The 13,628-nt window shown below is 43.6% G+C and overlaps 1 protein-coding gene across 9 annotated transcripts in view; it reads right to left on the bottom strand.

Moving 5' to 3' along the window:
• The window catches only part of POLQ (DNA polymerase theta), a 103,723-nt gene that overhangs the window by 33,791 nt on the left and 56,304 nt on the right, over window positions 1-13,628 (bottom strand). For all 9 annotated transcript variants that reach the window (XM_079766685.1, XM_079766686.1, XM_079766687.1 and 6 more), the window contains 3 exons: window positions 12,752-12,895; window positions 11,408-11,604; window positions 6,609-6,849 (listed from right to left, as the gene is read on the bottom strand). In XM_079766685.1, the coding sequence (XP_079622811.1) occupies window positions 6,609-6,849; window positions 11,408-11,604; window positions 12,752-12,895 (582 nt within the window). The remainder of the gene's footprint in view (window positions 1-6,608; window positions 6,850-11,407; window positions 11,605-12,751; window positions 12,896-13,628) is intronic.

Here is a 13,628-nt window from a genome sequence, read left to right as displayed (position 1 = left end):
GAATATATCGATAATCACATAAATTGGTAAATTTTAAAAAATTGGTAAGTTTGAAAAATAAATTAATAAGCTATATTATTTATAAGATACATGAAAGCATAGGACCAAAATAAATAAATTAATTAAAGCATAGGACCTTCAGATTTAAAAGGAATAGAAAAAAGATATATGAAGCAAATATTAATCAAGAGAAAGTTGATACTGCAATATTTATTCCAGAGAAAAATATATTAGTGGTAGAGCTGGTCATAACATAAAGATATGTTTTAATTTACCAGGAAGGTAAATCAATTTTAAATATGTACACATCTGATTAAATGGTCTCAACAGAGTTAAAATTGACTGAACGACATGTAAAATTAGAGATAGAAATTTTAAACAACAACCCTGACTAAGAGACATTTATAAACGTCTGCATCCAGAATTAGGATACACATTCTTCTTAGGTAGGCATAGAACATTTATACCACAGTTCCAGTTTTAGGTCGCAAAGCAACTAAAAATATTTCAAATAATGGGCATTATACAACTATATTCTTTAACCACAATACAATTAAGTTTGAAGGTAAAAGTAAAAATACAAAATAATAAGTTTCCAAGTATTCAGGAATTAAAAGCCAATCTTTTAAATAATCTACGAGTCAAAACATGTCATAACAGAAATTCTTAAATATCTATATATATAAAAGGCTAATATGCAAATGATCTCCTCAGGAGTTCTACCGGGAGACTGGGAGTTTGATCACTTGCTATGACGTGTGCTGACCACCAGGGGGAAGCACAGAATGAAGGAAGGGCCTGGCGGGCAGCCAGCAAAGGAAGGCCCTGATCTGCCCCGATAGCCGGCCAGGCCTAGGGATCCTACCTGTGCACGAATTTCATGCACTGGGCCTCTAGTTTAGAATAAAATGATGAAAACATTACATATCAAAACTCGTGAGATAAAATGAAAGTAAAGCTTTAAGGGAAATTTATAGCCTTAAGTACTTAAATAAGAAAACAAAAAAATGACTTGAAAAGTAATGAGTTAAGTATCAAACTTATGAATTTAGAAAAAGGACTGCAAGATAAAGTAGTAAACTAGAAGAAAAGAGATAATATAAATGTTGGCAGAATTCAGGGAAAAAGAAAAAAAAAACAATAGAAAGATCAAAGGCAAAACTTGTTCTTTGAGAAGTCCGAAAAACTAGATAAACATCTAGTGAAGTTAAACAATCCTATATAATAAAAGGCTAATATGCAAATAAACCGAACAGTGGACAACCAAACAACCAGTTGCTATGACGTGCGCTGACCACGAGGGGATGCGCGCAGAACATGGTGGGCGTCGGCAGCGGCAGGATGGTGGAGCAGGTGAGCAGGGAGTGCCAGACCAAGGCGGGATGCCAATCGATGTCATCGAGGTGAGCATCTGGTAGTTACTGAAAATTCTTTGCTCCCACGTGCCGCGGTCCCACCCAACGCTTGCACCTGCTGCCAGCGCCGGCCCTGCTCACACCGCTGGTGGTGCTGGAGTCGCCACTCATACCTGCTGCCAGTGCCAGGCACCAGCCCCAACCGCTTGGCGCCATCAGTGGGTGCGAGCGGCAGCTGCTGGCCCCGATCACCCCTCAGGGCTTCTCCACCTCCCCCTGCGCTTGAGGGGCGATCAGGGCAGCAGCCGCCACTTGCACCTGCTAATGGAACGAGCCCCACTTGCACCTGCTGCTGGCGCCAGCTCCAATCACTACGCGCCATCAGCGGGTGTAAGTGGAGCTGGCTCCGTCAGTGCATGGGAGCAGCAGTGGTGGGAGCACAGCTGCTGGCAGACAGGGGACCAGGAACGCAGTGGGAGGGGCTGGGCGGGGGTGTGGAGGATGGGCTGAGCCCGCCCCTGTGCCCACCACAGCCTCATGGTCCACAGTTCCTTTCAAGGTGCACTGGGCCCCTAGTTAATATTATAAAAGAGAAAGAGGACATAACAGATATACCTGAAATGTAAAAATTAAAAATATAATAAAAAGAGAAAAAAGAAACAATAGCTTTATGACAAAAAATTTGAAAATTTAGATGAAAGAGATAAATTCTTTAAAAATATAGCTTACCAAAACATAATCTAAAAGATATAACTGAATAATCTTATAGTTATTAGAGACATCAAAGTAGTAGTAAAAAAAATATTTCCACAAAGAAACAATTTACAGGCAAATTCTACCAAAAATTTGAGGAACACATCATTTCTATGAAACATGAACTCCTCCAAAATAAAAGGAGGTTACATTCATCAACTCTTTCCATGAAACTAGAATAACTTTATTACCAAAAACAAAGTACAAGAAAGGAAAATTATAGTCATTTTACAACCACTGAATAGGCAAAGTTGAGCAAATATTAATTAGCAAGGTTTCTTTCACATTGCTGCTTAGAGAGTAAACCTTAACAACCAGTCTTGAAAACAATTTAGCATAATCTTATAACATTGACTATTCCCATTCCCATGACAGAGCAATTTTACAAACAGAAGAAATTATTGCCCACATTACCAGGGGACATCTATATGTGTTAGAATATGTACATAGAACTACTTGTTGTAGCAAGACAAAAAACAAAAACAAAACTAGAAACAACCCAAGCATTCATCTATATGAAAATGGATAAATTTTGACACACACACAGTGATGTGCTACACAGCAGTGAAAATGAATTAACTATAGAAACTTGTAATACGATGCATGAACCCTATTAACATGATACTGAGAAAGAAAAGCAAGCCCACTGTGACAAATGTTTTTATAAGGTTCAAAAACAAGCCAATATAAATAATATATTTTTGCACTTAAAGATATATGCTAAAAATTTTTAATTAAAAAATAAAATTTAAATAAAAAATAAAGGAATGATAAACACAAAACTTGGGATGAGCATAAAAGGAGGAACACATAGTAGACATGTCTCTGAATTATTAATAATGTGAGTTAACAGTTACTGATTATCCTAATATATAAAAACCCTGGGTCCGCAACAACTGGGAGGCTCGACCAACCGGAAGTCAGTCCTGCAGTCAGTGCTCGGTTTTAGTGGCGACCCAGTGCTGACTGCTATGGCTGCAGGCACAGTGATCCAGCACTGACTGCTGAGGGGGCTGGGAATCAGGCCCATAGAGAGGCCTGAAGAGAGAAGCAGGGTCTGATCGTTTGATCAGCACTTGCCTCTCTCTTTAGCTCCAGGCCTGGTCAGCAGCCACGCCTCCATTTCTCTCCAGGCCTCCACCAGGGCTGCTGATCAGGCCAGCCTTTCTGATCAGGCCCCATTGATAGGCCCAGAGACGCTGATTGGCATAGAAACTGACCAATCAGAACCAAATCTGGGTCAACTGTGAAGAGCCAATGGCTGCCTAGGAGGCAAAGCTTTTGATGTTGACTGGCATAGAAACCTACCAATCAGAACCAAATTGGCCGGCAGAGGAGAGCAGTTGGGGGCGAGATCAGGCCAGCAGGGGAGGAAAATTAGGGGTGATCAGGCCAGCAGGGAAGGGCAGTTGGGGGCGACCAGGCCGGCAGTGGAGGGCAGTTGGGGGCCATCAGGCCAACAGGGGAGGGCAGTTGGGGGTGAGATCAGGCCAGCAGGGGAGGGCAATTGGAGGTGAGAACAGGCTGACGGTGAGATCAGGCTGGCAGTGGAGGGCACTTGGGGGCAAGATCAGACCGGCAGGGGAGCAGTTATGTGTTAATCAAACTGGCAGGGGAGTGGTTAGGGGGTGATCAGGCTGGCAGGCAGGCGAGCAGTTAGGAGCCAGCAGTCCCGGATTGTGAAAGGGATGTCCAACTGCCGGTTTGGGCCCAATCCCTGCAGTCAGACATCTCCTGAGGGGTCCCAGATTGGAGAGGATGCAGGCTGGGCTGAGGGACACTCCCCCCAGTGCACAAATTTTGTGCACCAGGCCTCTAGTCTATACTAATAAAAGGCTAATATGCTAATTAGACTGGGAGATCTTCCAGACAAAGCCATGGTGGCAGGGCTGAGGCAGAGGCAGTTTGTGGCAATCAGACCAGGAGGGGAGGGCAGTTGGGGGTGATCAGGCTGGGGGGGGGGGGACAGTTGGGGGCAAGCAGGCCATCAGGGGGGTAGTTGGGGGTGAACAGGCCAGAAGGGGGGGCCAGTTTGGTGTGAGCAGGCTGGCAGGGGGACAGTTGGGGACAAGCAGGCCGGCAGGCAGAGTGGTTGGGGGCGATCAGGCAGGCAGGCGAGCCGTTAGGAGCCAGTGGTCCCGGATTGCGAGAGGGATGTCCCAGATTGGAGAGGGTGCAGGCTGGGCTGAGGGATCTCTCCCCCACCCGCCTGCCCATGCACGAATTTCGTGCACCGGGCCACTAGTATTATATAAACATACATAATAGGAAAAGAACAAGATACTCTGTCCTGGGACACATTTATTCAAACTTTAACAAACACAGCTCTACTGAGAGAACATCAGCTGTCAGAACACACCCACCCATCAGGCGAGAGATGAGAAAAGAAAAAAAAATGAAGATTCTGGAGGTCCATTAAAATAACAAGCATATCCTAAAATAATTATTTCCAAACAAAATTTCACAGCTATCCACATTCTCTCCAAAACTTCCCTTATCTTTTTAAAAAAATATGTTTTTATTGATTTCAGAGAGGAAGTGAAGAGAGCTAAAAACATCAATGATAAGAGAGAATCATTGATCGGCTGCCTCCTGTATGGCCCACACTGGGAATGGAGCCCACAACCTGAGCATATACCCTTAACTGGAATCAAACCCGGGACCCTTCAGTACTCAGGCTGATGCTCTATCCACTGAGCCAAACCAGCTAGGGCAAAACTTCCCTTATCTTAATGTACTTCAATTATCTGGAATCCTATCCTAATAAAACACTAATATGCAAATTGACCATCACTCCAACACACAAGATGGCTGCCCCCATGTGGACACAAGATGGCCGCCACAAGATGGCCAGCAGGGGAGGGCAATTGGGAGGGACCAGGCCTGCAAGGGAGGGCAGTTGTGGGCAATCAGGCCAGAAGGGGAGGACAGTTGGGAGGGACCAGGCCTGCAAGGGAGGGCAGTTGGGGGCGATCAAGCCTGCAGGGGAGGGCAGTTTGGTGTGACCAGGCCTGCAGGGGAGGGCAGTTAGGGGCAAACAGGCTGGCAGGGGAGCAGGTAGGCATCAATCAGGCTGGCAAGGGAGTGGTTAGGGGGTGATCAGGCTGGCAGGCAGAAGCGGTTAGGGGCAATCAGGAAGGCAGGCAGGAGAGCAGTTGGGAGCCAGCAGTCCTGCTCTTTCTAGTATTTATTAATCAGGCAATAAATTAATGTTTTATATCTTCTCACAATGAAGCCAACTTTATTCCACTTCATCATTTCTGCCATAAGCATATATTATGCTCTGTGAAGTTGAGATACTCAATGTGGACCAGCAGACTGCATAATAAGTCCATGCTATTTTTTTGAGAGAAAAAAGATTCAGATGAGTATCCTTTGCTGAAAAAATAACTGTTAATAACTATAAAAAGAAACAGTTCACATTTTAATTCCATGAAAGATATATTCTAAATGTGAATAAAAATCATTTGATAAAGTTCAAATATAAAAGCAATCTATACTAATAAAAGCCTAGGTGGCCCTCGCATGACGCCCTCAAATCGTCACAAGATGGCCACCCCCACATCATCACAAGATGGCTGCCCCCACGTTTTCACAAGATGGCTGCCACAAGAAGGCTGGCAGGGGAGGGCAGTTGGGGGCCATTGGGCCGGCAGGGGAGGGTAGATGGGGGCGATCTGGCTGGCAGGGGAGCAGTTAGGTGTCAATCAGGCTGGCAGGGGAGTGGTTAGGGGCAATCAGGCAGGCAGGCTAGCGGTTAGGAGCCAGCAGTCCCCGATTGTGAGAGGCATCCCAGATTGGAGAGGGTGCAGGCTGGGCTGAGGGACACCCCTCATGCACAAATTTCATGCACCGGGCCTCTAATCTATACATATAAAAGCCTAAGCTACTGTTACAACTGAACGGCTGGAACAACGGGTCAACCAGTCGCTATGACGCGCACTGATCACCAGGGGCAAACATTCAATGCAGGAGCTGTCCCCTGGTGGTCAGTGCACTCCCACAGCCAACCTCCCACGGCTGGCCAACCTCCTGCAGCCCCTTCCCCTGGCCAGCCCCCCAATAGGCCTCGATCACCAGTCAGGCTGAGGGACCCCACCCATGCACACATTCGTGCACCGGGCCCCTAGTAAATGAATAAAACATCACTAATTCTCTTCATTACAGTAGAGCGTGAGACTGGTAAATTATGGCCAAACTAGGGGCAGATGCCTGTTTTTGTAAATAAAGTTTTATTGCAACACTCGTTTTCATCTCTATGGCTGCTTTGGTGCTATGATGGCAGAGTTGAATATTTGTGATTGAGACTATCTGGCCTGCAGAGCCAAAAATACTTACCATCTGGCCTTCAACAGAGAAGTTTGTGGACTCCTGTACTAGACAATCCAACAATAGGGTTTGTGTAAAAAGTGTAATTTACTTTTCTATAATAAAAAGTGGCTAAATATATAATTATCACCAATTTGTAACAGCATAAATATGCTAGGAACTTTGCTTTACCGTGAAGGTTTTCTTTCTTCAACAAAGAATTGAGTTGGTTCATAGAGTTGAAGATGAGAATGGACTCTACACATGCTCTGTATCGCCCCGAATGCTCAGTGCCGATGTTCAGTCCCAGGCTTTGAACTCCTTGGCCAGTCTCTATCCCGTCCAGGAGTGGAAGCTCATGAGGAAGAAAACTGGTAACTATGCTGTGAAGAGTCGGCTCCTTAGAATCCGGATCTAGTAACCAGCACGCCACCTGAAAGAATAGCAATCAGGATGTTTTCTCGATTGATTTTTTTTCAAAGACATTTCTGCACACTTAAGTTAAAAGGGGGAAAAAGAAAGCTCATTTTCACTTAATACTTATTCAGAGGTCTTCCCAGGAAAGGAGAAAAAAAGAATAATAGTACCAGGACTCATTTTTGGTACCAATAAGAGCAGTGATCTTCAAAAAAGGAAAACATACTTTTTCCATTACTGCAATGTTCCTGCTGACCTAGTTCTTAAGTAGGGCTTAAACCCGTGCCTCTCAGCTAGCTGAAAGCATGTTTCTGAAAAAGCAGGTGGACTTTTCTCCACTGAGGCTGATGTTGGCTAAGCTACTATAATAAAGACGGGCCTATAAAGTTTCAGGTTTGTTTCATTCTCTCTTAACACCAGAAGAAGTGAGGCATAAATGTTTTATCACTGAAGTCCCAATCCATGGTTTTGGAAAGCCTTTGGCTTTCCCCTCAGGGTGAAGGCCTGTTACCAGGACCATCCAATGGGTCATTTGTTTGCTATTTTTAGTTTCCCAATGAGACTAGAAGACCTGTAGTTGCTAACACTAGATCTAGCAGATCAAAACTGGATTTAGAAAAAGGAGATCTAGGCCCTGTTCGTAATTCTAACAATTACTATATGGCTCAATTACTTCTTTTGTAGGTTAAGAATGTAGTTTTATGGGGGGGGGGGGGGGGGTTGAGATATTGTGAATTATAAAAAATGTATAAATATCATCTTTGTCCCCAGTCTACATATCTAGCACAGAGCTTCCAGTTACCTTGGAATTTCCAAAGTGGTAAGAAATGTACTAGTAAAGGTGTCTTTTGTTAGGTCAATAAGGTGACTTTTGGAATGCTCCTAATTCACCTAACGATGGAGATTGGAAGGGGCTGGAGACTGAACTGATCACCAAGGGGCAATGCTTTAATCAAACATGCCTAAGTAATGAATCCTCCTTTAAAAACACAAAAGGAGAGGCTGTGGAGAGCCTCCAGGCTGGTGAATGAATGGAATGGCAGCTCCAGGCCCCTGCTCACATACCACACCCACATATCTCTTCATCTGGTTGTTGCTTTGTATCCTTTAATATCCTTTGTAATAAACTGGTCATCTAGTGAGTAAACTGGTTTCCTGAGTTCTGTGAGCTGCTCTAGCAAATTAATTAAACCAAAGGAGGGGGTAGTGAGAACCTCTATTTATAGATGGTTGGTCAGAAGCACAGGTAAACAACCTGGGACTGTGGCTGGAGTCTGAAGGGGTGGCAGGGCATTTTGTGGGACAGACGATCTGACACTAGTGTCAGAATTCAGTGGAATTGGACACTCAGCTGGTATCCAAAGAATTGTTAGAGGTATGGGGAAACCTCCCCCCACCACTTTAGAAATTTGTGATCAGAACCCTTTTAGGAGGTACTAAATAAGATAATCTATTGTAAAAGTTGGCATATGTTTCTTATAAAAGTGAGATTTCATAAATTAATAGTTTATATTCTTACATAAAAAGTGTTTTGATCTATAAAACCAATTATATCAAGTAGTTTATGCAAAAGGTGCTACATAAATCTGTGATGCTACTGTAGTTTTAATAAGCTCATATTACCCATATTATCATTTTGGATTCTAGAACCTCAAAATTATGTGACAATCTTTTATATCCAGTATAGGTCAGTTTAGAAACTACATGGCATTTGGGGAGGGGGGGTGAGGATGGAGGGAGGTGGAAAACAGTAAAGGGGGCAGGGGTAAATGGTAACAAGAGGAGACTTGACTTAGGGTGATGAATACACAATACAATATCCAGATGATGTCAAATAGAATTGTACACCTGAAACCTATATAATTTTATTCATCAATGTCACCCTAATAAATTCAATAGGAAAAAAAAAAGAAACTACATGGCATTTATCACATGTAAACCAAGCCTGGCTTGAAGTATAGAAAAGGATAGTATCTTTAGTTTATATAATACTGCCTGCCGCAGTCTTTTCGCAGCAAGGGTTCAGGAATCTGGAGAAGGGGCTGCGCATAAATGGATTGAGAGACTAGACAAGAAATATAAATTTGGGAAGCATAGGGGGGCTGGGGGAGGCTCCACTTTCTAGCGAAGTGGGCTCTCCGAATCTTTGGACCCATGGCTTTTTATTACCACACTAGAGGCCCAGTGCACAAAATAGGTGCACGGGGGGTGTGTCCCTCAGCCCAGCCTGCACCCTCTCCAATCTGGGACATCCCTCTCACAATCCAGGACTGCTGGCTCCCAACTGCTCACCTGCATGCCTTCCTGATTGCCCCTAACCGCTTCTGCCTGCCAGCCTGATCACCGCCTAACCACTCCCCTGCCAGCCTGATTGATGCCTAACTGCTCCCCTGCAGGCCTGGTCACCCCCAACTGCCCTCCCTGCAGATCTGGTCCCCCCCCCAACTGCTCTCCCCTGCAGGCCTGGGTCCCCCCCAACTGCCCTTACCTGCAGGCCCAGTCGCCCCCAACTTCCCTCCTCTGCCAGCCTGGTCACTCCTAATTGCCCTCCCCTGCAGGCTTGATCGCCCCCAACTGCCCTCCCTTGTAGGCCTGGTGCCTCCCAACTGCCCTCCCCTGCTGGCCTGATCACCCCCAACTACCCTCCCTTGCAGGCCTGGTACCTCTCAACTGCCCTCCCCTGCTGGCCATGTTGTGGTGGCCATCTTGTGTACACATGGGGGCAGCCATCTTGTGTGTTGGAGTGATGGTCAATTTGCATATTACTCTTTTATTAGATAGGACTAGAGGCCCAGTGCACAAATTTGTGCATGGGTGGGGTCTGGCTGACCTGGCCCCAGTCAGCAGATCGGGGCCAAGCCTGTAGGGAGGAGGAAATGGCAGGAGGTTGGCCAGTGGGCCTGCCCCAATCGGGGCCCCGATCAGGGCCAGGCCAGCTGGGGGGAGGGGCCACGGGCAATTGGCTACGATTGGGGTGGGGAGGCCAATTGGGGGTGGGGCTGGCCATGGGGAGGGGCTGCGGGCAGTGGGCCAGCTTGCCTCACCCCCCAAATGGGGCTGGGGGAGGAGCCGTGGGAGGTTGACTGGCCAACCCCATATCCGATTGGTGTAGGGGGGTTTGATTGGGGATGGAGCTGGCTGGGGCAAGGGACTGTGGCCAATGGGATGGTGGGGGCCCATCTGGGGTGGGGCCGGCTAGGGGGAGGGGCTGCAGGAGGTTGGCTGGTCAGCTCTGCCCCCTATTGGGGTAAGGGGAGGCGATCAGGGATGGGGCTGGCTGGGGGGGAGGGGCTGCAGGCTGATCAGGGTGGTGGGGGCCCATCAGGGGCTGGGCCGGCTGGGGGAGGGGCTGCAGGAGGTTGGCTGGCTGGCCCCATCCCCCAATTGGACAAGTTAGCTGGCCCCAGTGGGCATCATATCAACCAGTCATTCAGGCATCCCGGTTGCTGGCTTTATATATAGAGAGATTTTTCCCTTTAGCAAAGCAGATATACATATCAAAGGTAAGGTCCGGTAAACAATAAATGACCATGAGGTTGGGGGAACTGCCCTCAACTGTCTGGAAACAGGCAATAATATGCAGATCTTCAGCCCTGATGAAGGTGTCCATCAGCCTTCTGACGAACTTCTCGCATTTTATTATGCTAATTACTGTACTTAGCCTCCAGCAACTGCCTTTGCCAAAAAACCTTAAGAAACTAAAAATTATTGTATTATTAATTATATTGATAATTACAACCAAGCACAGTAAGTCCTCACTTAAGATTGTCCATAGGATCTGTAACTTTAAGAAAAACAACACATAAAAAAACAATATATTACCACAGGCTAATCAATATAAACCACAGGTAAGTTCCTTCAATGTTGAATGATAACTGTTATTTGAGAACATGCTGCAGTATCATATCTCAACTCAAAATTAATATTCCACAAGCCTCAGGCATTCGCTACCCACTGTGGGAAAAGATATCCCTTTGAGGGCTATGATATTGTAAATAAATGTCTTCCAAAAATGCATCATAGTGATAAGTGTTTATTACAATAACATAAGTTACCCTTTTCTTAAAAACTCAGTCATCACTATGAAGAATATATCATACTTTGCTATTATGTAGGAAAGTTCTCAAGGGGCTAGTAAGGTTATTTGTCCCTATGCTCAATGGCCCCTAACTACTCTCCTCGTGGATATCTTACACACTTCTATTTCCTGCCTCTATTCTCATGTATATTTGAAACATTCTGCTATCATATATCTAAAATCTGACAGTTCTCCTTTCATTTATAATTTACGATAGACAGAAAACTTAGAACATACTACCAAAATAAAATTTGAACATATCGTGAGGAAAGATATGAACTTAAGTGCTTGGAATTTGTGACATCTCTGTTTTTATCTACACTGAGGCATTCGGTACATAATATTCTGTTCTAGGTGAACGAGGTTACTGGATAAAGGAGTGACAACTCTATAAAACTCAAGTGCACAGTTAGAGGTAAATAAACACCAAGTCATTTAAAAATTAACACTAAACTTAAAAAAATTATGGATATAAAAATTAAATAAGACATAGAACCTTAGGATCTTCATAACTTTGTTCCAGGGAGATTCCACAAGACAAAAGAAGAATTTTATAGGTCTGGATGAAGTCATAGATGATAACAGAACGTTCTTTATCTGATTCCTTTGGAAAGCAGGATTTAAGGTGGCACATTCTGTCTTTCACAGTCAGGTTTGGATCCAGAGGTGGTGGGGCCAAACTGGCACTAATTTCTTAAAAGAAAAAAAAAAAGTCTTAAGAAGAAAACCACATGTATTCACATGAAACAGCAATCTATAATGCAAAGGCTGAAAAAGACTCGAAGTCTAGTTCCATGTAACCAATAATTCAACATGACCTCATGAAAGTCATGTTGGCTATGTAGATGAAATGCTTCATAATCTAAAAAATTACAGTATAGCCTGGCAGGAGTGGCTCAGTTGGTTGAGCATTGTCCTGTGCACTGAAGGGCTGCCAGTTTGATTCCCAGTCAGGGCACATGTTTGGGTTGTGGGTTTGATACCCAGTCCAGGTGAGAGCAGAAGCCAACGGATAGATGTTTCTCTCTCACATAGATGTTTCTCTCTCTCTCTCTCTCTTTTCTGTCTCTTTCCCTCCTTCCCTCGCTCCCCGCCCCCTCCTTTCTTCTCTAGCATGTCCTTGGGTGAGGATTAAAAATAAATAAATTAATTAATTAATTAAAAATTATGGTTTAGACTAGGTGATTTATAATGCTCTATTTATTTAGGTGGAAGAAAATTCTAAATATCAAGATTAATTTTTTTAAAATTGTAGCTTGAGTAACTACTCATTCTAACATATTTTCCTGCAAAACAACTGAAAATATTTCATGCTTACTCAGAAACAAACATTATATGGCATCCTTTAAAATGTTCCCTCATTAATTTTGAACCAGTCCAGCAATGATAATCACAACCATAATCGAGAACATATCTTTTCAATTCCAAAGACTTCTCTAAGGCTGTTCAATTCAACTACTGTAGATGTCTTGCTCATCACTGCCTCGAGATGCACTCCAGACCCAGTCAAAAGGCTGAAAGAAGTCTGAAAAGAAACTGCTATGATCCAATCATCAAAAGCAAACCCTAAGGTGTCGAGGGAGTCCCTGATGCTCCACTACCCCCAAGTATGAATCGTCCCATGTGACAAGCAGAGGGGAGTTAGGGTGGTGTTTCTAAAAACATTCATTCTAATTAATATATGAAATAATGTACACACTAGCCACTATCCAAAAAAATTTTTAATCCTAAAAATAAATTCTAGGTAAATATCAGGAAATTATTCTCAACAAACAAGTCACTACCTGATAGAGGCTACATTAAAATTATATGGTAACTTTGCCAACTAATGATTACTTACCAGAATGCTTTTGTTCCTTCTGCAAGGATATATAATAGGCATCTCTTCCACCCCAGCATACTGCCAGTCCAGTCACCAAGATGTCATCACAACCTTTAACAGGAAATCCATCAAATCTAATAGGAGTTTCCTGAGGGGAGCTAACTAAGTAAATAAAAAGTGAAACAGTTAAAAACCTCTAAAAATAACACCATTAAACTGAACATTAAAACGATAGTAAAAATAAATACTTAACAGGCAAAATTTCCAGATTCCTAAAGCATTTTTGGATAGTCATTTTAGGTATATGTAAAATCTTTGTAGGCTTACTATCAAGTTATTAAGTTATTATTAAGATAACTGTCACTAAGAAAAATCTACCAAATATTTCGTAAAATAGATCTATAATAATGACTAAAATGAGTAAATTTTTTAAAAGCTCTTGAATTTTTAATGTCTATAACTCAAACAGAAATAAAGAGCACTTGCACACTACGTAAATTCTGTAGTGAACTCAGCAATTCTTAACACTAAGGAACTCCAGAGCCCTAGCTGGTTTGGCTCGGTGGATACAGTGTTGGCCTTTGGATTGAAGGGTCCCAGGTTCGATTATGGTCAAGGGCACATGCCTGGGTTGCAGGCTCGACCCCCAGTAGGGGGCGTGCAGGAGGCAGCCGATCAATGATTCTCTCTCATCATTGATGTTTCTATCCCCCTCTCCCTCTCTCTCTGAAATCAATAAAAATATTTTTTTAAAAAAGAAAAGAAAGGAAACTCCAGAAAAATCAAGTTTCTTACTTCCTAGTGAAAAATTAGGTCTGATTTCATGTTGGGAGTCAACATTTTTTTAAAAAAAATAAGGCATATCCAATTTTACAAAGACATAGGTCAAAAACCA

Source organism: Cnephaeus nilssonii (assembly GCF_951640355.1).
Source record: "Cnephaeus nilssonii genome assembly, chromosome: 3".
Lineage (NCBI taxonomy): Eukaryota > Metazoa > Chordata > Mammalia > Chiroptera > Vespertilionidae > Cnephaeus > Cnephaeus nilssonii.
This window is presented reverse-complemented; position numbering and strand designations above follow the sequence as displayed.